The following is a 27,964-nucleotide window of genomic DNA, read 5'->3' as shown; positions in this document are numbered from 1 at the left end:
TTTATTCTTTATAACTTACAGCTTCTTAACATACATACTAATGACAACTACAGCAACAATGATGACCATCATGCTGACCGAGCCACTGGCCACCAAAACCCACAGCTCTAAGGGTTGGGACTCTTCAGGGACTTCTGGAGACTGGACGTATTCTGCAATGGATTCTACGTGGTACGTGTCCGCCCCGATGACCAATAGAGGGCCAAGTGTGGCCATAGCATGCTCCTCTGGATGAAGGCCTGCAGGAAAAGTTAGAGTAAAGGCTCATTTACACAATCTTTGAAATGATTGAAAGACTAACAGCAATAGTTTTGTATAAACCGCTAATGGACATTGGTGTCTATTACTTTCATTTGTGTGTAATTGAGCCTCCCGCAGCTGTTCACAAATCACAGCATCTGGTCTGGACTTTGCATTCAGCTGCTTTGTCTTTGAATGGGCTGTCAGCTGACTACAATGTAATCAGCTGCTCCCATGAAGAACAGTGTGCGGTCCCTGCTATCTCTTTCCCGCTGAACAATGGCTTTTATGCTCCCCTAAAAGTAACCGTTCAGCTGAAGTGAAAGATGGAAGCATTTGAACGCAACAATTATTGCTCAAAAGCAATCGTTTGAACGAATTTTGAGCAATAATTGTGTAAATGGGGCTTAACCTTTTCGAATCCATCGTCTAACATCTTCCTACACTCCGATTGAATCCTTTACAGCTCCAATGTCAGGAGACGGCCAACTGGGTATTCTTACTGTCTATTGCCAGCCACTCCGCTGTTAAAGCCTGTGTGTATGTCAGGCTCCAGCCAGCAGATGGCACCATTGTAGAACAGCAAAAAGAAAAAGCCTTCCAGAAAACCCCAAATCCAAAATTGGATTGGAAAGTGTTAAGGCCACCTGGCGTAAATCTCCATATGGATCATGTCCGAAGAGCCTTGGTAGAAATAGCCTTTACAAAGCTACCTATTCACTATAGCAGCTGATGGTGCCTGAGACCATCTGCTACCCGGCCCATGATTTCAAGTAGTTACACTGGAAGTTTCTATAGAGAGAAGTAAACTTTACTAGATCTAACTAGCATGAATCCACAATAATTGGCTGATAGCCCTAGGCAGTGGGACGACAGGGGCAGCTGCCCCAAAGCTGTCCAAACTGTAATCCATGGCTAGAACTACAACAGCTATACTCCTGTGTCACTGCTTCCACTCCTGGCTTCTGCTCTGGAAAGCAAGAGTAGACCGATCACACAGTAGTCACTATGGCCACTCCCCGGCCTCACTAATACTGAGGCTGGAAGCTTTAGTGTTTGTGTTACTCAGAAGTCCATGCTCCTGATGCCTTGCAGGCTTGAGGCCAGGAGGACCAACATGGGATACAGCATTTTGTATTTTAGTAGCTGCAAAGGGCTTTAGTGCCAAACAGAAGAAACAAAACCAAAGCATTACCAGTTGGGGCACAACAGGGGGCAGAGGGGGTACCATTACTGTGTGGATCATTATTGATATATTACAGATCGGGACATTATGTAGAAGTTTGAATACGGAAACCAGATGGTTGGAAAGACAAGAGTCTGTCAAATTCTGACTAGACATGTTGTAACCAGGAGAAGTTCCATGTGGTCTGAGCTAGCTAGAGAAGAGAATGTAAGTGACTCCAGAGGGCACACCACTTGTGATAACTAAGAGTAATGTAACTGTAATCACAGATGGTCCAGTCTGTGGAGCCAGCATCTGACAATATATTATTTTCTTCAGTGGGGATTTTTGTGCAGGTCCACAGCAGACTTCACACATCCAATTGAAAAGGGGGAAGTGATGGGGATCTGCATCAAAGTCTGCCACTGGGGGAGGTTTCATGTCATGAGGGGGGTCCTCTGAAGAGAAAAAAAAAGTCACTGGTCCCCCAGCTGCTTAAGGACTATTCGTGTCATGTGACATTTAATGGTCAGTTCCCAATACTGACCCCATCCCATTAGGCATTTACATTCAGACTGATCTTTAGGTGTTAACGCAGTTAGACACCAGAGTCCATCAGCCCACCTTGGGAGACCCACCACATTTATGAGGAGTGCACAACATTTAACACACCAATGCCAGAACACCCCTTTAAAAAGGTTCTCCTTAGATTAAGGTGTTATGTGCAACCAAGGAGCACTATGAGGAAAAGAAAAAAAAAAAATAAAAAAATCTCTGAACTGGGAGGCCAAGTTCACAGGCGAGCGCGATATCAGGCTGTGAATCATGGCTTCAGTTCACACTTGCCAACATGCAATTTACCTGCAGATGTGAAGAGTTAGGAAACAGCCTTGCATCACTTCAGGAAAGAAGTGATCCTCCACCTCAGCGGTGGATTGTTTCATAGCTTTCGATTGGGAGACCTCACTTTGTGCGCACCTAGTACATGGTGTGATGCTGCCGTCACCCCCATTAAAGACGATGGGCGCTGAAATGTGAGAGCATGCTTCAAGGTAGGGCATGCTGCAATTTGTTTCCCACATCGAATTGCTCATGTGTATGACCCAATTCAAGGGAATGGGGTTAATATTTGTGCATCTTACATTGCAAAAACCTTGCTTTGTTCGCTTGCCTGTGTGAGGCCAGTCTTTGTAATGCTCTACAAGGAGGAATTCTGACTACCCCATCCCTAGTACTCACCAGCTTCTCTCTTCCCAATTCCTCTTGATCCACCAAAGGAGGTGTCCCATGGTCTGGGCTGACGAAGGGAAGTCCCACAGTTCCTGGAGTCACAGCAGCGGCAGATGTTATTGGAGCCCTCAACAGCAGACCAGCTAATAAGGAACACAGAATTGGATGACCATGTTAAGATATTGGAGTTGTCAACCTTTAAGAACCCAATATAGTTGCTTTGCTAGTGGGTCAAGAGTCAAGTGATTAGTCTCAACCCTTGTTTACTGGACAAAGAATCCCTCAACTCTGCAGCATCTTTTGAAGCATCAACACTTATGGAAGCACTGAGAGCCAATCCTACTACAAGTACCACCATGCCAAGCCATGACCAGCACCAACATGGTTCAGATACCAAGTACAGTTGACACTCCAAGTACAGATACCCATGCACGTTTCCCAGCTAGTGTTCTCCATGACAGTGTGCATTGTGTATTACCCTGCAGATAATGACTCTACATGTCAGCAGTTAAATACCAGGGAACTACAACCCAAGCCTTTAAGTGCCCGTTACCACCACCACCACCAGGTGTAGACCACATACCATGACCAGAGCTTGGAACACAGTAGCTTCAATTTGTCTAAGGTTACCTTCCGGTCATCTTGTTATAGGAGCAGGCCTTGTTCATCGGATCAGAAGGCTGGTCGACTGCTGCAGCTCTTATAGAGCAAGTGATGTAGATCTAGAAGAAGACCATGCTGAATAGGCAAAGTGTCAACTCTACAAGTTACCTTCATGTAGCATCTGAGGGAAGTTTCAACACATGATCCCTTTGTTCCTAGAGATGAAAGCCACCAGAGTTGTCTGGCTGCAGCTTACCTCCCTGAACGGCTTGGCTGAGCCACCAGAAACAACTGTTAGCTGAACAATTGTTCACGGTGTTTTGGCAGCTTTCGTCTCCTAAAGACTAATAAGGTTTCTCACCGTTGATACATCTGTCCCAACAAACCGGAAGGCATCAACCATGAACTGGATCTTATCTGGCTGAGATCTTGGAGATATGAAGGCCGAAGAGGAGTCATCTTGTGTTCCATCAACCAGACACCTAAACAAGAAGTAGGTGTTTAGTAGATCATAAAACCTGGAGTATAACCCCAGTCACAACGTACCCATTGAAGGCTATGATGTCATAACGGGGGTTGGAGTTCACATCCCACGTAGCGGTGGCCACACAAGAGTCAACAAACAGGATCATTGGGATGTGGTTGTCAGTTTCCACTGAGGCCTCAATGTGAAAGACGTCACCAAGCTGGAAGACGGAGGAAGACCGGCGACCACTCCAGTCATCTGTACGGACAACAGAAGAGAGAGTCAGGAGTCAAATAGTGAAGTCAACCACATCCTACCTCCACCCAACTTACTGGGACAGGGCATGCTGTTGCTGACTGCTCAATGGTTGATTTAATGTTCTGCTGACAGCAATTTGTAGGTTACTGTGACTTTAGAGGGGAAGTAATTAGGAACAGCCGTGAGCAAGAAGTAGTCAGTCTGTGCAGCTATGCTACAGTGTGGGGAGCAGAGGTGGCTCCTCGTCCCAATGGATATTGGCCCCCGACCACAATTGAGCCATCCCCAGAACAGCAGGGTAACTGAAGCAGATCGCATCGCCCCCTGCAGTCAACCACATGCTACCTCCATCCAACTTACCCATCATCAGGTATAAAGAGAAGGCCAGCCTGTCTTCTGTAGAGACTGTGGTACTAAATGGAGCCCATGTTGGCCTGATAGCATTGCTGCTCACATTACCATGTCTATGAGAAAAAATAAACTTAATAGGAGAGTTTAGGATAAGAAGTCTCACACTGGGGGACAGTTTGGGGAATGGGCGGGCGTTTATAAACTTATTGAGAAGACAGTTTAATAGATGCAATCTAGAAACACTGCCCATTACTAGGTCAGACCAGATTACATTGTGTCAGTCCTTACTTCTCACCTGGAATTCTATTCATATGCTAGACAAGATCAATAGTGGTGTGCAGTCTAGTGACCTAACAGTAGGGCACCCAGAGATCACCGAACAAGACATGACTAGCATAGACTTACCGAGGGTAGTAGCACAATATGGGAACCGCAGCAGGATTTGACCTTATTATGGCAGAGTCGATGGAGACGGGGTTGTAGTTCAACACGTTTTTGTAGATGAAGAAGTCTGCAGTCATCTGATCAATCAAGAGAGAAACCCAAAGAAGTTACCTTCCCCGACGCAAGGTGCCAGGACCTCAGTGCAACTGCTAAGAACTCCCACCAGGGACAGAGTCACTATGGGTAATACTGTACAGAACTCATCAGGGGCCACAAAAGCTTCATGCACAAAACCCCAAGATTAAATGGGTAGAGCAGTTGACCCAGCCTGAGAATAAGACTTCAATAGTAGAATAGCTGACACACACACACACACACACACACACACACACGACTTTGCATTGAAAACCAAGTTCCTATTAAAATGAATTAGAACTTTGCCTGCAATACCAAGCCTGGCCATTGCAGCAAGAACAGAGCTATCTGCTTCCTGTAGGAGTCAGCTGATTGGTGGCAGCTCAGTCAATGGACCCCCTCTAGTCAACCCATCCTGTGGTTAGGCAATCAATAACACACACACAGTGGAAACCATTACTTGACCATGTCTGATGTAAAAGTTAGTGTAAAGAGGGTCACCAGCTTTTGGCATGTGCTCACCTGTAGGCGGCTCCCACAGGCCTGGACATCATTGTCAAAGACCACCACAGTGTCCGAGCTCTGAGGCAGGCAGGAGCCCAGGGTCAGGTCTGATGGATTCACCAGGTTCCCGTTCCCATAGAAGTCTCTCCACACCGTCACCACCATCCTGTCCTCACCACACTGCACACCGATGGGGGAGGCTGGAGGCTGATCGCCCCCTACTGGATAGCTAGAATCCCATCCAGACACCGGCTGAACACCTCTCAGAGGGCCAAACCCAGACACCGACTGAGCTGGAGACCAAGGACTTCCTCTAGAAGAGCCCACTTCAGATACTGGCTGGCCAAGCGCTCTAGAAGACCCCCATCCAGGCTGAGAACGTCTCCACCAAGCCTCTGACTGGCGCCGACGCCTGGCTAAGGCATCAGTAGAGCCCAGTCCATAAAGGAGAACCACTAGTAGCCAACTCCATCTGCTCCACAGTGCCATCCTGTCCCAAGACCAAGCTACATGAGGAAGAGGTGGAGGGAGCCGAGCTTTATACCCCACCCGTCACACGGCCATCTCTCCACCCGACGCCTCGTTGTACTCAGCTGATCACATCTATCATCAGTGGAAACCAAGACAGGAGGCCAACTAGGTCAGAAGTGATCGACGGGTCAGGCTGGAAGGGGTTAAGGGGATGTCCCACGAAAAAGACTCATCCGCCCCCAGCCAGCCCCCCTGTAGTCCATGACACATCGCATACAGAGCAATGTTACATTGAATCCTATGGGAAGGGAATCGCCAACCATGTGTGGTAAATTGTGTGACGCTGCAAACGAGGCGCAGTCAGGGCAGAAACTGAGAAATGTAGCGCCGCACGCCCCCTGCGCCCCACAGAATACACGGAGGCTGATTTAGGGCGCATTCACACAGGCAAGTGCGATATCACGCCATATCAGACCAATATCGCGCTCTTACACCTGCTTAAAAGAACGCAGCGCGTCTGCCGGTGATTTTCACGCACGTCGCCGGCGCTTCAGGGGTAAATAATCGCATTGTTCTGGCGTGAATTGCAGTGAGGCGGCTCAGACGATGCAGTAAGTCCGTAATGACATGCTGCGTGCCGCCAATCCCCATGCATGTACGCGTGTATGTGCGCACAATACGCACCGAGATAGCGCACGCTGCGAGTTTTCTGTGCCCGTAATACGTGCGTCAAAAAAACGCTAGTCTGAGCGACCAATTAGAAACCAATGGGCTGTTGGCAGCCTGTACTTGCGCAAAAATGTCCAGCTTTCAGCATTTTTGCACCCTACGCGGCGCAGGTTTAAAAAGTGTTCAGGGGTTAACAGTATGGGGGGGGGGGGGCGCAGCGTCCGACCGCCCGGCGGAGTTATTATACTGTAGACCAGAAACTGGCAGAAACCATAGTGAGCGTCCCGCTCGGCGCTAACGTGGATTCCACGCGCCAGTTCCATCTATACCGCAATCGGACGGAACTCATTCCAGAGACGCGCCCGCCTGACTGCGCCCTGACTGATGCCAGTACGGACACGGGAAAAGCTGCGCCCGAAGAGCCGCACGTCATTTTGCTGCAATTCGCCGCATTCTTCAATGTGTTTGTATAAAAATCACATCAACAACCGCTACAAAAACGCGCGTTTTTCCTGCTGCGGATTCTGAAGCATTTTTCTGTACGTAGAAATACAAATTGGCGCTTTATTCACAAAAGAAATTCATGAAATTTGTGAAAAAAAAATCGCGAGCGAAAGCCGAACGCGTCCGTGTCCATCTTACGAAGATCCCGAATTCTAAAGCGTCGCAGCGCGTCCGGCTGTGCTGCGATTAACATGCTAAAAAAAACGCCCATTGCAGCTTAAGAGCGCCTTTAAAAAACGGATGGCGTATGTCAGAGCACTAGTCTGTATTGCTGCGTATTACGAATACGGGCGAGCAGATTTGCGCCATGAACGATGCTTTTTTGCGCACGTATTGGTGCATTTTACTGCACTTTTTGCACCCGCAGGCCGTGTTTATTGCGCACTAAACACAACCGCGCCCGGGATTACAGCTATTTAGCCCAATGACTCCGGATGTGTTCTGTTTCCAGCAGAATTTCGCAGCGTATCGCCATCTTCTTGCGTGTTACGCACACATTTGCGCCCCCCTACAGACTCCTATCGGGACCAGCACCACTGATGTCACTTGAATGACATCACTGGGTTGTATTCTCTGCAAAAATGTGTTCCATACGTGCGTGTGAATGCGCCCGAATACTCGCCAAAATAGGTCATGCTTCGGGATTCTTTCATGCGCATAAAGTGAGAGCGCCCCCTATAGAAATCACTGGGCTTTCAGCTCTGCATATTATGTGCCAGGATGGTAAATCCGCCTCCTGCTGTCATCACTTTACAGCTGGCGGCCGCAGGGGTACCGGGGGAAGTATAAGTTAAGAACCTCTCTTCCTGTTGTTCTCACTCTGACCACTATGGGGCAGCATAGAGTTGGGTTGGTCTGTCTGGGGCTGATCGGTTTAGTCTTCAGACAAGACTTTGTATTCTCAAGGAGTCTGTCCAGAGTTCTCCGCCAAGTGGCCCCCTGGCAGAGGCGGTCTGGGGGAAGTAGTGATGACTGGAGGTATCAGGGGGTCTCATCTCTTCCTATTGATATGGTGGCTCCTGGGGGGCATTTATCCCCTCCTGCTGTTGATAATGACTGGGGGTCTGTAGGGCACCCTGCTGGGGAGCTGCAGCCCCCTGACTCTATCATCAGTGTGCAGTGCGGGGAGGGCAGGATGGTGGTGACTGTGAAGAGGGATCTCTATGGGGATGGGAAGCCCCTGAGGGACTCTGATCTCACCCTGGGGCCCCAATCCTGCGGAGCTGGACCCCGGAGCTCGCACACCACTGTGGTTTTTGAAACTGGGTTGAAAGAATGTGGGAACAGCTTACAGGTATTAACTCTCGTCAGTGCCTTAATTGGTGGAAGGTGTAGTTCTGAAATTGTCCACTTGGTGGCACCATGGAGATTGTTTGCCCCCCCCCTCCCCCTCCCCCTCCTTCCTTCCCCTACAGGGGTTGAAATTTGGAGGGGGGTGCTGTTATACTGATGTCTATGAAAAGTAGCTTCCTCCGGTAGTGGTTGGCTGCAGTACCAGTGCTCACCAGCTGCATGGCAGTAGATGGCGCTGTAGACTGCAGTCACCAGTGACTGTGCAAGTGCTTGTTTTAGCTGCAGTAGTCCCGGTCTTAAAGGCACCGCGCTGTTTTATGTAAATTAATACTGGTGCTGAGGTTACAAGATGTCTTATTGTATACTGTTCCTGCTTCTACTATTCTCAAAATCTCTGCTTGCTGTCAGTGAACAAAAATTCATGTTTATATTGAGAGGTAACAAACATGGAACCTGTGTGAGCCGGACAGGCTTATATGTAAACTAGCTGATATACCGGGCTTCGCCCGAGTTAATTTGGTACTGGTGTTTATCTGGTGTTCACACGGAAAATCTTATGAAGTCGTGGTTACTTTAGAGATACTGAGGAAAAACATATGTTCACCATTTTGCATAGTTCTCTGCGTTACCGAGGAAACATCACGTGGAGGCAACCATGCAACGCTTCCTTTATATAAAATGACATCAGGAAGTGAGAGAATTAGATTATGTACGTAAAATTTGGACGCTAATTCTTTTGCGCTTAGAATTGAATAATCGAGTTGGGACCCATTAATTTTTCCTATTTATGACACTTTCAATGCCCGTGCCAAATTGTAAGTTTCTATGACACGGGAAAGTGACAGATTTAGATTCCGTACATTATATTTGGACGCTAATTCTTTTGCGCATAGAATAGAATAATCGAGTTCGGACCCATTAGCTTTTCCTTTTTATGACATATTCAATGCCCGTGCCAAATTTGAAGTTTTTATGACATTGGGAAGTGAGAGATTTTAGATTATGTACGTTAATTTTCAACGCCAATTCTTTTGCGCTAGAATTGAATAATCGAGTTGGGACCCAATTACTTTTCCTATTTTGGAGATAATCTATGCTTGCGCCAAATTTCATGTTTCTACGACATCGGGAAGTTGGAGAACTTTTGGCGAGTCAGTGAGGGCTTTCGTCTTTATATACATATATATACCACTGTAAGAGCTTATTTACTGTATCACACCCAGAAAACTGGAGGGTCTCCTAACCTGTAATTTGATAACTTGCTTCTGACTTCAGATGACTCCTGACTGGCTCATCTACAGCACCAGCCTTACTCTTAACCCAACGGCTAATGCTCAGAACATGCCCATAACCCGCAAAAACCCAGCTGTGATCCCTATCGAGTGTTATTACCCTAGGTAAGTGCTTCCTGTAGAGGGCGCAACAAACCCCAGACACTACTATAATACTGCCCCTATGTACAAGAATATAACTACTATAATACTGCCCCTATGTACAAGAATATAACTACTATAATACTGCCCCCTATGTACAAGGATATAACTACTATAATACTGCCCCCTATGTACAAGAATATAACTACTATAATACTGCCTCCTATGTACAAGAATATAACTACTATAATACTGCCCCCTATGTACAAGAATATAACTACTATAATACTCCTCCTATGTACAAGAATATAACTACTATAATACTGCCCCTATGTACAAGAATATAACTACTATAATACTCCTCCTATGTACAAGAATATAACTACTATAATACTGCTCCCTATGTACAAGAATATAACTACTATAATACTGCTCCTATGTACAAGAATATAACTACTATAATACTGGCTCCTATGTACAAGAATATAACTACTATAATACTGCTCCCCTATGTACAAGAATATAACTACTATAATACTGCCTCATATGTACAAGAACATAACTACTATAATACTGCCCCCTATGTACAAGAATATAACTACTATAATACTGCTCCTATGTACAAGAATATAACTACTATAATACTGCTCCTATGTACAAGAATATAACTACTATAATACTGCCCCTATGTACAAGAATATAACTACTATAATACTGCCCCTATGTACAAGAATATAACTACTATAATACTGCTCCTATGTACAAGAATATAACTACTAGAATACTGCCCCCTATGTACAAGAATATAACTACTAGAATACTGCCCCAATATGTACAAGAATATAACTACTATAATACTCCTCCTATGTACAAGAATATAACTACTATAATACTGCCCCCTTGGTACAAGAATATAACTACTATAATACTGCCCCCTATGTACAAGAATATAACTACTATAATACTGCCCCCTATGTACAAGAATATAACTACTATAATACTGCCCCCTATGTACAAGAATATAACTACTATAATACTGCCCCTATGTACAAGAATATAACTACTATAATACTGCCCCCTATGTACAAGAATATAACTACTATAATACTGCCCCCTATGTACAAGAATATAACTACTATAATACTGCCCCCTATGTACAAGAATATAACTACTATAATACTGCCCCCTATGTACAAGAATATACCTACTATAATACTGCCCCCTATGTACAAGAATATACCTACTATAATACTGCCCCCTATGTACAAGAATATAACTACTATAATACTGCCCCTATGTACAAGAATATAACTACTATAATACTGCCCCTATGTACAAGAATATAACTACTATAATACTGCTCCTATGTACAAGAATATAACTACTAGAATACTGCCCCCTATGTACAAGAATATAACTACTAGAATACTGCCCCAATATGTACAAGAATATAACTACTATAATACTGCCCCTATGTACAAGAATATAACTACTATAATACTGCCCCCTTGGTACAAGAATATAACTACTATAATACTGCCCCCTATGTACAAGAATATAACTACTATAATACTGCCCCCTATGTACAAGAATATAACTACTATAATACTGCCCCCTATGTACAAGAATATAACTACTATAATACTGCCCCTATGTACAAGAATATAACTACTATAATACTGCCCCCTATGTACAAGAATATAACTACTATAATACTGCCCCCTATGTACAAGAATATAACTACTATAATACTGCCCCCTATGTACAAGAATATAACTACTATAATACTGCCCCCTATGTACAAGAATATAACTACTATAATACTGCCCCCTATGTACAAGAATATAACTACTATAATACTGTTCCTATGTACAAGAATATAACTACTATAATACTGCCCCCTATGTACAAGAATATAACTACTATAATACTGTTCCTATGTACAAGAATATAACTACTATAATACTGCTCCTATGTACAAGAATATAACTACTATAATACTGCCCCCTATGTACAAGAATATAACTACTATAATACTGCCCCCTATGTACAAGAATATAACTACTATAATACTGCCTCCTATGTACAAGAATATAACTACTATAATACTGCCCCCTATGTACAAGAATATAACTACTATAATACTGCCCCCTATGTACAACAATATAACTACTATAATACTGCTCCTATGTACAAGAATATAACTACTATAATACTGCCCCCTATGTACAAGAATATAACTACTATAATACTGCCACCTATGTACAAGAATATAACTACTATAATACTGCCCCCTATGTACAAGAATATAACTACTATAATACTGCCCCCCTATGTACAAGAATATAACTACTATAATACTGCCTCCTATGTACAAGAATATAACTACTATAATACTGCCCCCTATGTACAAGAATATAACTATCGCTACCTTCCCTACGGTATAATAACATGAGGCTTTCGGTTTCTTATCTTTGGTAGATTCACCAATGTGAGTAGTAATTCTCTTCTGCCAACTTGGCTTCCGTTCGCCACCACGGAGTCATCAGAAGAGCGTCTGGTCTTCTCCTTACATCTGATGACTGGTAGGTCGGTAGCCATGTATATTATCAGTGAATGCAGTGTGAAGCTCTGGTTTATGGGCGGGGCTACATCTATGGTCTCTGAGCATCCATGTCTCATGAATAGAATGCAGAAACTACTGTGCAGTGAAGACTGACACAGTAAGGTGGAAAACCTGTACCCAGGGGTGCCCCTACCATGAGGCGACCTGAAACCACCACCTTAGACGGCAGTGTGTTGCTGCCCAGCTGGTATGTTTCTTACTGGTACCGTTAAGGGGGTCACTTAATATTGGGGGAACTATTACTTTGTCACTTCAGACGAGGTTTTATGTGTTGGGTATCGTGTGAATTGGTGCTTTCAATGCCTGTAAAATGTTTGGGTATTTTGTAGGGTGGGCGCCATTTCACACTTGGCCTCAGGCAGGGTGAAGGCTTGGACCCCCTGCCTGTATTGAGTATCCTTATGTGCTATGACTGAAGTGTTGCCTCCACAGAGGACTGGTCGGCCCCCAGGTCATCGCTGCTCTTCCACCTTGGAGACGTCTTCTACGTTGAGGCTTCGGTGGAGACCCAGAACCACGTCCCGTTGATCCTGTTCATTGACGGCTGTGTGGCCACCACTTCTCCCAACATCAGCTCCACCCCTCGCTATGAGCTTATTGCTAACAGTGGGTATGTACCCCCATTCCTGTCTCCCTGGTGTTATGGGGGTCTCCACACTAATAAACGTTCTCCATAGGTGCCTGATTGATGGGACTCAAGAAGATTCCTCTTCTGCTTTCCGCTCTCCAAGACCCCAACAGGACAAGCTGCAGTTTATAGTGGATGCTTTCCGCTTCACGGACTCCCAGGAGTCCACTGTAAGAGTCAAACTGTAGTAATAGCGCCCCCTAAGGGGTTGTCATGTCATGCCCCGCCTGACTCTTCACCCTGTTGTAGATCTACCTCACCTGCTCTCTGAGGGCGGCTGCTGACACGCAGGTCCCCGACCCCATGAACAAGGCCTGCTCCTACAGCAAATCCTCCAACAGGTGAGACTGTGGCCCTGGGAGGTGGGGCCACCTGCAGCCAGAACTGTGACCTCTAGTGGTAGTTTGTGGAAACGCAAGTATGGTTCATCATGCTTCAGGTTACCCCCTGGACCCATTCACACAGGCTGCTGTGATGTGTTGTGTTTTTACTGTGTATGCAGGTGTTTTGGGGTTTTTTTGGTTTGTTTTTTTGCGCACATGTAAAAAACAAAGAGGCGATTATTGATATATCTCCTGCCAACCTGTGTCATCAGTGAGCCCCCCGTACCGCGTGTCTGATACGTATATAAGCCTTCCTATAGACTAGAATGACATCCGCTCGCTCCGTAAAAACGTATGAAAATGGTAAACTCTACCATTTTTTTTTTCCCCTCCCCCATGTGATCAGAAGTTGCCTGACAATTGCGCTGGTGTGAAGATTCCAGAGCCAATCAGTTTGGTTTATTCTGCGTGTAGTATGGGACATAACCGCGCCCGTGTGAATGAGCCCCGAGCTCCAACCTTCCCTGCAGTGCTCTCCAATATGACCCGCCGCCGCAGGAAGGAGACCACCATGTTGGGGCTTATTCACACGTATGCAATTCTAGTCTGCGGGAAAACGTACCATTTTCGCTGCGTGCGTTCTCGCTGCGCGGTCTGTAAATATGGGTGAGACCGCGCTGCGCTGCGTTTATTCATGGGGGGAAAGTTAATTGGTCCAAAAAAAAAAGGTCCTCTGATTACCGGAGCGCAAAACTGTTGTATGGCGCCTGTAGAAAACTAAAATACGGACCAACACCCGTGTAAAGGGGCCCTGGGGCTCATTCACACCCGCATACTTACGGTCCATATCCCGCATGCTGTTTTTGCGCACGTAATGCGGACAGCATCCGCCCCCTGGACTTGTTGGCGTTCAGACGTGATTTTCACGCATGTGGGGAATAACAGTGGCTTGTCCTGGTCTGTACTTGGCCTGCCTTCCTCAGGTGTAGGCGTAAAGCGCCGCAGGTCGCCCGTGACGTTATACACACGCAGAGACGCGTATGAGCGGAGTATACGCTGCGCGTGACCGGGAATCTGGCGTCTGTCATATTTTTGTTTTGTTTTTTCCCACACGTGTGTAAAGACGACATACATGCAGTGAAAACGCTGTTAACGGATTGTAGTGGTATTACCAGTGATGGCCACCAGGTGGTGACAACGCATCAGGTTAGACCTTCTATAGCGCTCCTGTTTCCTGAGTTTAGCGTATGTCTTCTATGTATGCTATATCCAGGTGCGTGTGATATGCAGGACTGCGCACGCAGCCGTACGCGGTCTCCGCTGCCATACCGCAATTTACAAGATCAGTAACACGTATTCGCTGCGATTTACGGATTGCGCTCACACGGGCAGACTTTACTGGCTGTATACGGACCCGGTCCTCATTGTATTCAGCTGCGGTTTCCATGTTTGTATGTTACGTGTTTAACCCCTTCCTACCCCAGGGTGTAAATGTCCATCGTGGCTGGGAGGAGTCCCCGCGAATGTGCGTAAATGTACATCTTACGGATGATGTGGGCTCAGAAGCGGAGGCAGCGCCACCTACGGACGATCCCTACTGTTACCCCTTAGGTGCTGCGTCAATGTTGATCGTGGCATGTAAAGTGTCCAGAATGAGGGCGCCCCCTCTCTGATGACATCGGCTCTCCGCCATGGAATTACAGAGGGCCGATGGGTTGGCATGGCAACTGGATGCCAGACGTCCTGCAATGTATTATCCCAGCGATCGTAGCATTGCAGGTTCGAGTCCCCTACAGAGACATAACAAGTAAAGATATTTTTGCGTGCGTCCCCTTGGTTTGTTTTTTTTAACCCTGTTTGGCTGAATGCGGGGTAGAAGTGCGCTGCGGCTGCTGTGGTGGCACTACCACGGCGCAGGCTGTTATACCGCCCCCATGAGGCCACTGCAACAGAAAAATAAGTTGCAACTGGAGAGCGTCCCCCAAAATTTCTGCATCCCTAAAGGGACCGACCACTGCCTGTAGTGAGACTAGTCGCCGACCAGGGCCTAGGCCTGGTGCTGTAATGATGCCCCTCTTTCTCCTCAGTTGGGCAGCTGTTGAGGGTCCCGATGAGATCTGCCGATGCTGTAGCACTCCGAGCTGTGTGGCCCCCAGCGGTCACAGCAGGGTCTGGGGCCCGTCCTATAGAAGACCTGCCAGGAGAGACGTCCTACCAGGTCAGTAACTTCCTTACATAGGACTGCTGGAAAGCGTGCCTGCAAAATGAACTATTTCAGCACTAATCAGCTCTGCTACATCTGTTGCGATACAGAATCCTCAGCAGAGGTCATCACTATCCGATCAGTGGGGCTTTACGGCTCAGGACCCCCACCGATCAGCTGATTGAAGTGGGTGCAGCCATTGTGTGAGTGACATGGCTGCTACAGTGCTCAGCGAGTGTCGCCGTACACTTCATAGTGGCCGTGTCTGGTATAGCTGCTCACATTCACTTGAACAGCACTGAGCTGCTCTCGGGTCATGTGACTAATAGACGCAATGTCGCTGGTCTGCATGGGCACCGCTGCTCTCGTGCAGCTGACCAGTGGGGGTCCCAAGCGGCAGACCCCCACCACCCATATGATTTTACTGACAGCTCATCAATGTACATCCTGGCTGGGAAGGGGCTCCTGCAAATGGATAAACCTTCATGTCCTATGGATGGCGCAAAAGCTGAGCCCGTGGCATCCGCAGCGGGAGGCGGCTGTGACCAGTGGGGGCTCTGATCCCGCTGTTACCCCTTTTATATGCTGTGATCAGTGTTGATTGTGAAATGTAAAGGGAAGGACTGTAATTACACAGAGCTGATGGGTTACCATAGCAACTGGATGCCAGACAATGGCCTGTGATCACTACAAGAAGCTAGAATGCACTGCAGTACAGAAGTACTGCAATGTATTATCAGTGTGGTCATAGCATCGCAGGTTCAAGTCCCCTACAAGGGTGTGTGCGTGCGTGCGTGCGTGCGTGCGTGCGTGCGCGTGTGTGTGTGAGATTATAGTATTTGGTTTTGTGACCTGTGGAGTAGACTGAACGCTTCTCTCCATCTGTTGCACAGCATATTTAATTTGACTCCCTTCCACATCTTGTATCACATTGTGACGCCATGTTGTGCTTCTTGCAGGACGGCGGTCAGAGGACAGGCAGGCGGTGGTCTCGGTGGGACCACTACTGGTGCTGGGAGAAGACCAAGGACAGTCTCTGGCGGTGCAGGGGTCCGGTGTGCTGGAGGTCTGGGTCCTGGGGGGGGCTGGGGGTCTCGGGCTTGTCATTCTTCTTGTTGGTGTCGTCCTTGCAGCATCTCTGAAAAGAACCCCCTACCCCCAGGCTGTACGGGAATAAAATGGCGCTCCTCTACTCCAGCGTGCACCTCCGTTATTTACTTATTGTTGCATGAGGCGTCTTAAAGGGGAACTCCATCACAAGTTCTGCTAGAGGGTGGCCTGATCACTGATGTGTACGAATACCAGGACTAGAAAGGGTCTACTGTGTCACAGCACCCCCTCTGTTCACAGGTGGGGTCTGGTGGTGCATCTCAAGTGATTGGGACTGACCCGCAATACTGGACACCGCCCATGGACAGAGGGGGTGCTGCTCCTGGATGAAGCGCTTAACTGGCCCATGATGCATCACCACTAGTCCCAGTATTGGGTGGCGGTTGGTAGTCGACTGCAGCTAGAAAATGGCACTGGATTAGAGGCTGGTGTGGTCGGGGCTCATCTGGAAGCGGCTGCTGGGTCAGATGCGTTATATCCATTTGGGGGAGCATTGCTCTGCTCAAACCAGGGGGGGCAAGTCTGAAGCCGTAGTGACACGGTGAGTGACGTTCTCATGAATGATAGGAAGGGACCTCCAGGGTCATCGGGTCCAACCCCCTGCTCAGTGCAGGATCACTAAATCATCCCAGACAGATATTTGTCCAGCCTCTATTTGAACACTTCCATTGAAGGAGAACCCACCACCTCCTGTGGTAACCTGTTCCACTCATTGATCCCCCTCACTGTCTAATATCTAATCTGTGTCTCCTCCCTTTCAGTTTCATCCCATTGCTTCCAGTCTTTCCTTGTGCAGATGAGAATAGAGCTGATCCCTCTGCACTGTGACAGCCCTTCAGATATTTGTAGACCGTTATTAAGTCTCCTCTCAGCCTTCTCTTCTGCAAGCTAAACATTCCCAGATCCTTTAACCGTTCCTCATAGGACATGATTTGCAGACCGCTCACCATCTTGGTAACTCTTCTCTGACCTTGCTCCAGTTTGTCTACGTCTTTTTTAAAGTGGGGTGCCCAGAACTGGACCCAGTATTCAGATGAGGTCTGACTAGGGCCGCCTGTACACAAGCGGAAATTCTGCGGCAATCCTATGCAGACGGCTGCGCGGCAAACAAATCGCGGCATGCTCTATTTCTGTGCGGGGCTCGCAGAGTCCCGCACTGAAACGTCACTGCCCGGCCGCCGGCTCCGGTCTGCGCATGCAAGGCAAGCCGGCACATCAAACAGCCGGAGTCGCGGGTGAGTACGCGCTGCTCTCTGCAGGCGCTCGAGTCAGGTCCCGCGGCGAGAATCCTCGCAGCCGGATCCGACCCGCCCGTCTGCAGGCGGCCTAAGGAAGAGTAGAGGGGATAATGACCTCTTGTGATCTCGACTCGATGCTTCTCCGTTACATCCCAGAATTGGGTTTGCATTTGTCTGCGGCATCACACTGTTGGCTCTCTGATGGATTGGCGCACGCTCACACAGGCGCTTGTAAAAACACAGCTTTGTCACCGCAGCGTTTACTGTGAATTCAGCTGCATCGATGCGTTTTCAACGGCAACAAAAATGTTTCCCATTCATTTCAACGGGCGCCGCGTCGCGTTTACAGCGCTGAAACGCCGAAAGATACAACCGCCATTACCCGACGGATAACAGCGATCACATAAATGCTGAAGAAAAAAAAGCTAAAGTCAATGTTTTCATCTCTCATCACGGATCTGATGCATGAGGGGAGATGGAACTGCTCCGTCCGCTGATGTCCCGCGACTGCAAGGACCCGACGCCTTCTGCACATGCACGCCAGACCTAAAATGCTGGGCGCATGCGTAGAAAGCCAGGGAGCCAAGAAGTCCTTGCTGCCGGCTTCCAAAGATAGCTGAGAGCATGGAGATGGCACGGACGGCTGCGGGATGCGATTGCTGGTCACATGATTGCTGTCAGCCAATGGATAATGGCGATCAAGTGTAAAAAATAAATCAAGTTTTAGGAAGTCTCAGTTTCCTCTCCCCCTTATGGCTGTATGGACCTGCGTACCCAAGGCCCCTGGATTTATCCGCAGACCTTACCCCCACTTCTGCACCTGTGCCTATTGCCAAAATGGCAGGCGTATGCGCAAAACCCGAGGATTGCTGGAGAAATGTAAAATCTCCTTCCTCCCGGCTACCAACGATCACTGAGAGCTCGAAGCGGTGGCCATTGGGCGCGTGGCGCGGTCCGCGGTGTCATGTGACAACAAGGCAGCCATCTATCTCAGGCTGTTCTCACATGACCAGATAGGAATTCCGGATCCCGCGTGCGTCTGATCCGCGGTCATACACGGATCAATCAAATGCACGGATTACACAACTCTGCGCACATGAGCGGGTTGGGATTCCGTAATCCATTTGCAGAAAACAGAATGCCCATTGTGCCCCATGGTAGTGGATATACCCGCAGCCCATACGTAACTGCATTGTGTACGGACTGCGGGTACCCGGGTCATCGCGACGGTGTGGGAGACACAAGCAAAAAGGCATACTGCGCATGACCGCCTGCGTGAGTAGGCCATTATGCGCAGTACATTACTCGGCCGTACGCAGGGTCACAGCCGGGCTCACAGATGGGATCCGCTGCGGGCCTCCACAAGCAGATTCCACATCCAGCAGTGTGAGCCCGGCGTTATTCAGATCGCTACCTGTGATACGTATTTTACAAGAAGCCCCGGGAACGCTTGCCTTCCTGCAGTTCCAGGAGCAGCTTGTTGAGTGGCTTCTGTGTGAGACCGCCGCACCTCATCAAGCTTACGGAGATTCACGAAATGCTACTTTTTACCCCCCATACCCGCCACCGAGGGCAAGGAATACCCCAAAAAAGCATGAGAGGAGGGGGATACCCGTGGCCTCCGCGGCCCATTCGCAGTGCCAGCTGTAGACGGGTTGTGGATCAGACGGTTTCCATGAACTGCAGGACAATAGAGCGCACCGCCATGTGGGTCTTCCCCATTCACAAGCAGTAATTGCCATTGTTTTCTGCACGCCATGGGGGGTTATTGCTGCGGACCCCCGAGACGGACCGCAGCCCCAGATTTTGCTGCAAAAAGCCACCCGTGTGCATGAGCCTTAAGGGAACGCCAAAAAGGAAGAGGGGGGGAGGGAGGTTTTTTTTTTTTAAGGAGTCCATTTTTTTTTTTCCCCACAAGTGAGCAATGGGGCCTGGAGTTTATTCCGTTGTGCCCTGCAATCCAGCGGGCATTCCCTCCATTATAGGCCTGGCCATGTGTCCTGTAAGTAGATTGGGGCCACAATGGGTATGTTTCTGAACACGGGACTAGCGGGAGTATCCATTTTGGGGTGAACGTCTTCATTCATGTGTGTGCTGTACAAAAAACAGTTTTTAAAATGACATAATTGCCAAAAAATGAAAATGTATTCAAAAACTGTGGGGTCAAAATACGCAGTGCACCCCAGAGGAATGCATTAGGGGGGCTAGTTTTCCAACTGGAGTCATTTGTGGGGTTCTCCGTCGTTTTGGACGCTCATGGGCTCTACAAGTGGGCAATAAGGCTTAAAACACCTTCAAGCAAAATGTCCTTTCTGAAAGCCCCCGGCTGCTCCTTTCATTGTGGGCCCCGTTGTGCATACAGACATAAGATTAGGGCCACAATGGGTTTGTCTCTGAACACGGGACAAACAGGGGGATCCATTTTGGGGTGTAAATCCTCATTTTCATGTGCATTATGGGGGGGGGGGGCTGTCTTTAAAATGACATATTTACCAAAGTATAAAATTGTGTTTTTTCTCCTCTAAATTGCATTAATTCCTGAAAATCCTCCTGACCCCCTCAGTGAGTACATTAAGGGGGGTAGTCTTTACAATGGGGTCATTGGTGGGGGTATCTATCCTTCTCACAACTATGAATAATGTGTCCAGGATGTTTGCTGTTTGCACATCTTTGACATCTTGCATATGAAAATGTTTAAAAATAACAATTTTTTTTAAAGGTTTTGTCGCTTTTAATAAATAAACACAAATTCTATCTATTTTCACCCCCTAAATGAAGTACGACATGTGGTGAATAAACAAGGTGAGAATCAGTGGGATGCAGAACCTTTAGGGAGTTATTCTATGGTAAGACACACACGTCACATCTCCAGTATTGGGCTCCGTCACTCCAGAGTTATTGTAGCACGCGGCGCGGCTCTTACCGCTGGGGGCTTCGGGCGCGCACTCCATATTAATCCATGCCAGTGAACATTACACTGCAGCCATACAATGTGGGGTTAAGCAAAAACTCATCCACAACGGTCACGGGAGAAGTGTGAGGCCGCGGCGGGTTCTGGCACATATCACGCTCCTCTGTGTGAATGCATGCAATCGATGGAGCCTCACAGCCATGTGTTCAATCAGGGGGCTGGATGGCGCATTCCAGCGCTGCCTGTTCTATATTTGTCAGTATCACACAGGGCATGAGTAGATGTACTAGGAGGTATCACACGTGATAGGATTGGATACACCAGTATCACACAGGGCATGAGTAGATGTACTAGGAGGTATCACACATGATAGGATTGGATACACCAGTATCACACATGGCATGAGTAGATGTACTAGGAGGTATCACACGATAGGATTGGATACACCAGTATCACACATGGCATGAGTAGATGTACTAGGAGGTATCACACATGATAGGATTGGATACACCAGTATCACACATGGCATGAGTAGATATACTAGGAGGTATAACACGTGATAGGATTGGATACACCAGTATCACACAGGACATGAGTAGATGTACTAGGAGGTATCACACATGATAGGATTGGATACACCAGTATCACACAGGGCATGAGTAGATGTACTAGGAGGTATAACACGTGATAGGATTGGATACACCAGTATCACACAGGGCATGAGTAGATGTACTAGGAGGTATCACACATGATAGGATTGGATACACCAGTATCACACATGGCATGAGTAGATGTACTAGGAGGTATCACACATGATAGGATTGGATACACCAGTATCACACAGGGCATGAGTAGATGTACTAGGAGGTATCACACGTGATAGGATTGGATACACCAGTATCACACATGGCATGAGTAGATGTACTAGGAAGTATCACACATGATAGGATTGGATACACCAGTATCACACATGGCATGAGTAGATGTACTAGGAGGTATCACACATGATAGGATTGGATACACCAGTATCACACATGGCATGAGTAGATGTACTAGGAGGTATCACACATGATAGGATTGGATACACCAGTATCACACATGGCATGAGTAGATGTACTAGGAGGTATCACACATGATAGGATTGGATACACCAGTATCACACATGGCATGAGTAGATGTACTAGGAGGTATCACACATGATAGGATTGGATACACCAGTATTACACATGGCATGAGTAGATGTACTAGGAGGTATCACACATGATAGGATTGGATACACCAGTATCACACAGGGCATGAGTAGATGTACTAGGAGGTATCACGCATGATAGGATTGGATACACCAGTATCACACATGGCATGAGTAGATCTACTAGGAGGTATCACACGTGATAGGATTGGATACACCAGTATCACACAGGGCATGAGTAGATGTACTAGGAGGTATCACACGTGATAGGATTGGATACACCAGTATCACACAGGGCATGAGTGGATGTACTAGGAGGTATCACACATGATAGGATTGGATACACCAGTATCACACATGACATGAGTAGATGTACTAGGAGGTATCACACATGATAGGATTGGATACACCAGTATCACACAGGGCATGAGTAGATGTACTAGGAGGTATCACACATGATAGCATTGGATACACCAGTATCACACAGGGCATGAGTAGATGTACTAGGAGGTATCACACGATAGGATTGGATACACCAGTATCACACATGGCATGAGTAGATGTACTAGGAGGTATCACACATGATAGGATTGGATACACCAGTATCACACATGGCATGAGTAGATATACTAGGAGGTATAACACGTGATAGGATTGGATACACCAGTATCACACAGGACATGAGTAGATGTACTAGGAGGTATCACACATGATAGGATTGGATACACCAGTATCACACAGGGCATGAGTAGATGTACTAGGAGGTATAACACGTGATAGGATTGGATACACCAGTATCACACAGGGCATGAGTAGATGTACTAGGAGGTATCACACATGATAGGATTGGATACACCAGTATCACACATGGCATGAGTAGATGTACTAGGAGGTATCACACATGATAGGATTGGATACACCAGTATCACACAGGGCATGAGTAGATGTACTAGGAGGTATCACACGTGATAGGATTGGATACACCAGTATCACACATGGCATGAGTAGATGTACTAGGAAGTATCACACATGATAGGATTGGATACACCAGTATCACACATGGCATGAGTAGATGTACTAGGAGGTATCACACATGATAGGATTGGATACACCAGTATCACACATGGCATGAGTAGATGTACTAGGAGGTATCACACATGATAGGATTGGATACACCAGTATCACACATGGCATGAGTAGATGTACTAGGAGGTATCACACATGATAGGATTGGATACACCAGTATCACACATGGCATGAGTAGATGTACTAGGAGGTATCACACATGATAGGATTGGATACACCAGTATTACACATGGCATGAGTAGATGTACTAGGAGGTATCACACATGATAGGATTGGATACACCAGTATCACACAGGGCATGAGTAGATGTACTAGGAGGTATCACGCATGATAGGATTGGATACACCAGTATCACACATGGCATGAGTAGATCTACTAGGAGGTATCACACGTGATAGGATTGGATACACCAGTATCACACAGGGCATGAGTAGATGTACTAGGAGGTATCACACGTGATAGGATTGGATACACCAGTATCACACAGGGCATGAGTAGATGTACTAGGAGGTATCACACATGATAGGATTGGATACACCAGTATCACACATGACATGAGTAGATGTACTAGGAGGTATCACACATGATAGGATTGGATACACCAGTATCACACAGGGCATGAGTAGATGTACTAGGAGGTATCACACATGATAGCATTGGATACACCAGTATCACACAGGGCATGAGTAGATATACTAGGAGGTATCACACATGATAGCATTGGATACACCAGTATCACACAGGGCATGAGTAGATGTACTAGGAGGTATCACACATGATAGGATTGGATACACCAGTATCACACATGGCATGAGTAGATGTACTAGGAGGTATCACACATGATAGGATTGGATACACCAGTATCACACATGGCATGAGTAGATATACTAGGAGGTATCACACATGATAGCATTGGATACACCAGTATCACACAGGGCATGAGTAGATGTACTAGGAGGTATCACACATGATAGGATTGGATACACCAGTATCACACAGGACATGAGTAGATATACTAGGAGGTATCACACATGATAGGATTGGATACACCAGTATCACACAGGGCATGAGTAGATATACTAGGAGGTATCACACATGATAGGATTGGATACACCAGTATCACACATGGCATGAGTAGATGTACTAGGAGGTATCACACATGATAGGATTGGATACACCAGTATCACACATGGCATGAGTAGATGTACTGGGAGGTATCACACATGATAGGATTGGATACACCAGTATCACACATGGCATGAGTAGATGTACTGGGAGGTATCACACATGATAGGATTGGATACACCAGTATCACACATGGCATGAGTAGATGTACTGGGAGGTATCACACATGATAGCATTGGATACACCAGTATCACACAGGGCATGAGAAGATGTACTGGGAGGTATCACACATGATAGGATTGGATACACCAGTATCACACAGGCATGAGTAGATATACTAGGAGGTATCACACGTGATAGGATTGGATACACCAGTATCACACATGGCATGAGATATACTAGGAGGTATCACACATGATAGGATTGGATACACCAGTATCACACATGGCATGAGTAGATGTACTAGGAGGTATCACAGATGATAGGATTGGATACACCAGTATCACACATGGCATGAGTAGATGTACTGGGAGGTATCACACATGATAGGATTGGATACACCAGTATCACACATGGCATGAGTAGATGTACTGGGAGGTATCACACATGATAGCATTGGATACACCAGTATCACACATGGCATGAGTAGATGTACTGGGAGGTATCACACATGATAGGATTGGATACACCAGTATCACACAGGGCATGAGATATACTAGGAGGTATCACACATGATAGGATTGGATACACCAGTATCACACATGGCATGAGTAGATGTACTAGGAGGTATCACACATGATAGGATTGGATACACCAGTATCACACAGGGCATGAGTAGATGTACTAGGAGGTATCACACATGATAGGATTGGATACACCAGTATCACACAGGGCATGAGTAGATGTACTAGGAGGTATCACACATGATAGGATTGGATACACCAGTATCACACATGGCATGAGTAGATGTACTAGGAGGTATCACACATGATAGGATTGGATACACCAGTATCACACATGGCATGAGTAGATGTACTAGGAGGTATCACACATGATAGGATTGGATACACCAGTATCACACAGGGCATGAGTAGATGTACTAGGAGGTATCACACGTGATAGGATTGGATACACCAGTATCACACAGGGCATGAGTAGATGTACTAGGAGGTATCACACATGATAGGATTGGATACACCAGTATCACACATGGCATGAGTAGATGTACTAGGAGGTATCACACATGATAGGATTGGATACACCAGTATCACACATGGCATGAGTAGATGTACTAGGAGGTATCACACATGATAGGATTGGATACACCAGTATCACACAGGGCATGAGTAGATGTACTAGGAGGTATCACACATGATAGGATTGGATACACCAGTATCACACAGGGCATGAGTAGATGTACTAGGAGGTATCACACATGATAGGATTGGATACACCAGTATCACACAGGGCATGAGTAGATATACTAGGAGGTATCACACATGATAGCATTGGATACACCAGTATTACACATGGCATGAGTAAATGTACTAGGAGGTATCACACGTGATAGGATTGGATACACCAGTATCACACAGGGCATGAGTAGATATACTAGGAGGTATCACACATGATAGGATTGGATACACCAGTATCACACATGGCATGAGTAGATATACTAGGAGGTATCACACGTGATAGGATTGGATACACCAGTATCACACAGGCATGAGTAGATGTACTAGGAGGTATCACACATGATAGGATTGGATACACCAGTATCACACATGGCATGAGTAAATGTACTAGGAGGTATCACACGTGATCATTATCATACACGGGATTAGTCAGTGACTAGAGAGTATTTTCTGTGACAGGCTGGACGCACACGCTGCCTCCATGATAACTGTAGGTAGAAGGTACCCATTTACCTATTTTCAGAGCACCTGCCCTTATCTAATATGGCCGCCTCTCCCTATAGGACTAATCCCTTTCCCTGATCTGATATGGCCGCTCCCCTCTCATCTGGATTTGACCACACCCCTTACGCACGCGTTCCTAGAATGTAATCTAGCTCCTCCTCCTAAATCCGCATCGAGCTCCTCCTCCCGTACACGCTCCGCCCTCTCAGGTGCTGCCTATGTTGCCGCTGCGGTTTCTCGTCATGTGATATTTCTTCCTGCAGCCCCGCCTCTCCGCGCCTTTCTCCACCAATGACAGGATGGGAAGGCGGAGCCTCTAGCGCCGTCCTCCAGGTGCGGCCTCGGCGAGCGAGAGCGGAGGACGGAGCCGGAAGTAGCGGGGACCGCGGACGGGAGCTGCGGAGGAGGCGGGGAGAGCACCGGCCGCCCGCACGAGCACCAATCCGTCCCGCTGCCCTACCGGGACCGCGCTGTAGGTGGCAGAAGTGCTGGGAGCTGACAACAGTCTATAGAGACCCCCAGGCTGTTGGAAGAGCTGGAGATTCCGGACTGTCTACAGAGACCCCCAGAGCGGCTGTCACAGGGACTGTAGACCCCTAACCGTCTGCAGAGACCCCCAGAGCGGCTGTCACAGGGACCGAAGACCCCCAACCGTCTACAGAGACCCCCAGAGCGGCCGTCACAGGGACCGAAGACCCCCAACCGTCTACAGAGACCCCCAGAGCGGCCGTCACAGGGACCGAAGACCCCCAACCGTCTACAGAGACCCCCAGAGCGGCCGTCACAGGGACCGAAGACCCCCCAACTGTCTACAGAGACCCCCGGAGCGGCTGTCACAGGGACCGTAGACCCCTAACTGTCTGCAGAGACCCCCGGAGCGGCCATCACAAGGACCGTAGACCCCCAACTGTCTACTGAGACCCCCGGAGCGTCCGTCACAGGGACTGTAGACCCCCAACTGTCTACTGAGACCCCCGGAGCGGCTGTCACAGGGACCGAAGACCCCCAACCGTCTACAGAGACCCCCGGAGCGGCTGTCACAGGGACCGAAGACCCCCAACTGTCTACAGAGACTCCCGGAGCGGCCGTCACAGGGACCGTAGACCCCCAACCGTCTGCAGAGACCCCCGGAGCGGCCGTCACAGGGACCGTAAACCCCCAACCGTCTGCAGAGACCCCCGGAGCGGCCGTCACAGGGACTGTAGACCCCCAACTATTTATAGAGACCCCCGGAGCAGCTGTCACAGGGACTGTGGACCCCCAACCTTCTGCAGAGACCCCCAGAGCGACTGTCACAGGGATGTAGACCCTAACCGTCTACAGAGACCCCCGGAGTGGCCGTCACAGAAGCTGAAGTTTCCTTCTGTCTACAGTGACATCGGGAGCGGCGGTCTCAGAGACTGTAACCCTCCAGCACTCTCACCTGGTAGAGCGGCGGTCTCAGAGACTGTAACCCCCCGGCACTCTGTGATTTCGTAGAGCGGCGGTCTCAGGGACTGTAACCCCCCCGGCTATCTGCAGAATCCTCCAGTCTTGCAGAACCCCATTTCCTGTGTGGCCCTTCGGCCTGGGGGTCCCGGGATCGGTCTCACACTTTGCAGGACACTTTGAGAAGCTCTTTTCCAGGATTTGGGGTCCCCCCTGTAGTGAGGGGCTACGCCTGGGGGGCCCTCGCCCGGTGGTCGTAATTGCAGTGTGGATGTGCAGCAGCATGTGACTCGCTGCAGCCGGAGAGTGATGTGAGCAGCGCCCCCTGCTGTCAGCGAGGACAGTCCATGTGACCCGCTTCTACCTCCCCCGAGCAGCGAAATCATGGCGACTGACCCCCCAGCCCGGAGCCTGGATGACATCGACCTCTCCGCACTGAGGGTGAGAACGGGCTTGTGGGGGGTGATGTGTGGGCCGGGCCTAGGAGCTGACACTCCTATATACAGAGAGGGGGCCGGGCCTCGGAGCTGAC

The 27,964-nt window shown here is 47.9% G+C and overlaps 3 protein-coding genes across 4 annotated transcripts in view; 2 read left to right on the top strand and 1 right to left on the bottom strand.

Moving 5' to 3' along the window:
- Positions 1-15: 15 nt before the first annotated feature.
- On the bottom strand, positions 16-5,826 carry LOC136610319 (zona pellucida sperm-binding protein 3-like). Its single transcript, XM_066589550.1, has 8 exons — positions 5,355-5,826; positions 4,719-4,834; positions 4,323-4,426; positions 3,785-3,962; positions 3,600-3,720; positions 3,266-3,357; positions 2,645-2,778; positions 16-239 (listed from the first exon to the last, which is right to left on the bottom strand). The coding sequence occupies exons 1-8, from the start codon at positions 5,823-5,825 to the stop codon at positions 16-18; spliced, it is 1,440 nt and encodes a 479-aa protein (XP_066445647.1). The 5' UTR covers position 5,826.
- A 2,289-nt stretch (positions 5,827-8,115) lies between these two features.
- On the top strand, positions 8,116-27,310 carry LOC136610318 (zona pellucida sperm-binding protein 3-like). The gene is made up of 8 exons (XM_066589549.1): positions 8,116-8,274; positions 9,549-9,670; positions 12,128-12,231; positions 12,705-12,882; positions 12,950-13,070; positions 13,150-13,241; positions 15,311-15,441; positions 26,871-27,310. The coding sequence occupies exons 1-8, from the start codon at positions 8,116-8,118 to the stop codon at positions 27,308-27,310; spliced, it is 1,347 nt and encodes a 448-aa protein (XP_066445646.1).
- The window catches only part of MINK1 (misshapen like kinase 1), a 62,017-nt gene continuing 60,373 nt past the window's right edge, over positions 26,321-27,964 (top strand). For both annotated transcript variants that reach the window (XM_066593843.1, XM_066593842.1), the window contains exon 1: positions 26,321-27,873. In XM_066593843.1, coding sequence (XP_066449940.1) covers positions 27,817-27,873 — 57 coding nt within the window. In that variant the 5' untranslated portion in view covers positions 26,321-27,816. The remainder of the gene's footprint in view (positions 27,874-27,964) is intronic.

Source organism: Eleutherodactylus coqui, chromosome 2 (assembly GCF_035609145.1).
Source record: "Eleutherodactylus coqui strain aEleCoq1 chromosome 2, aEleCoq1.hap1, whole genome shotgun sequence".
In the NCBI taxonomy this organism is placed as follows: Eukaryota; Metazoa; Chordata; class Amphibia; order Anura; family Eleutherodactylidae; genus Eleutherodactylus; species Eleutherodactylus coqui.
Note: the sequence above shows the minus strand (reverse complement) of the source record. Positions and strands in the feature narration are given on the sequence as shown.

Bases quoted from the DNA above. Each gene is read 5' to 3' on its own strand.
- LOC136610319 (XM_066589550.1), bottom strand. From the start codon at position 5,825: ATGGCACTGTGGAGCAGATGGAGTTGGCTACTAGTGGTTCTCCTTTAT. The intron at 2,779-3,265 runs GTAACCTTAGAC...GTTCCTTATTAG, and splicing joins TATAACAAGATGACCGGAAG to CTGGTCTGCTGTTGAGGGCT. The intron at 240-2,644 runs GTGAGTACTAGG...CTTTTCCTGCAG, and splicing joins AATTGGGAAGAGAGAAGCTG to GCCTTCATCCAGAGGAGCAT.
- LOC136610318 (XM_066589549.1), top strand. From the start codon at position 8,116: ATGGTGGTGACTGTGAAGAGGGATCTCTATGGGGATGGGAAGCCCCTG. The intron at 8,275-9,548 runs GTATTAACTCTC...TTCTGACTTCAG, and splicing joins AATGTGGGAACAGCTTACAG to ATGACTCCTGACTGGCTCAT. The intron at 13,071-13,149 runs GTAAGAGTCAAA...ACCCTGTTGTAG, and splicing joins CGGACTCCCAGGAGTCCACT to ATCTACCTCACCTGCTCTCT.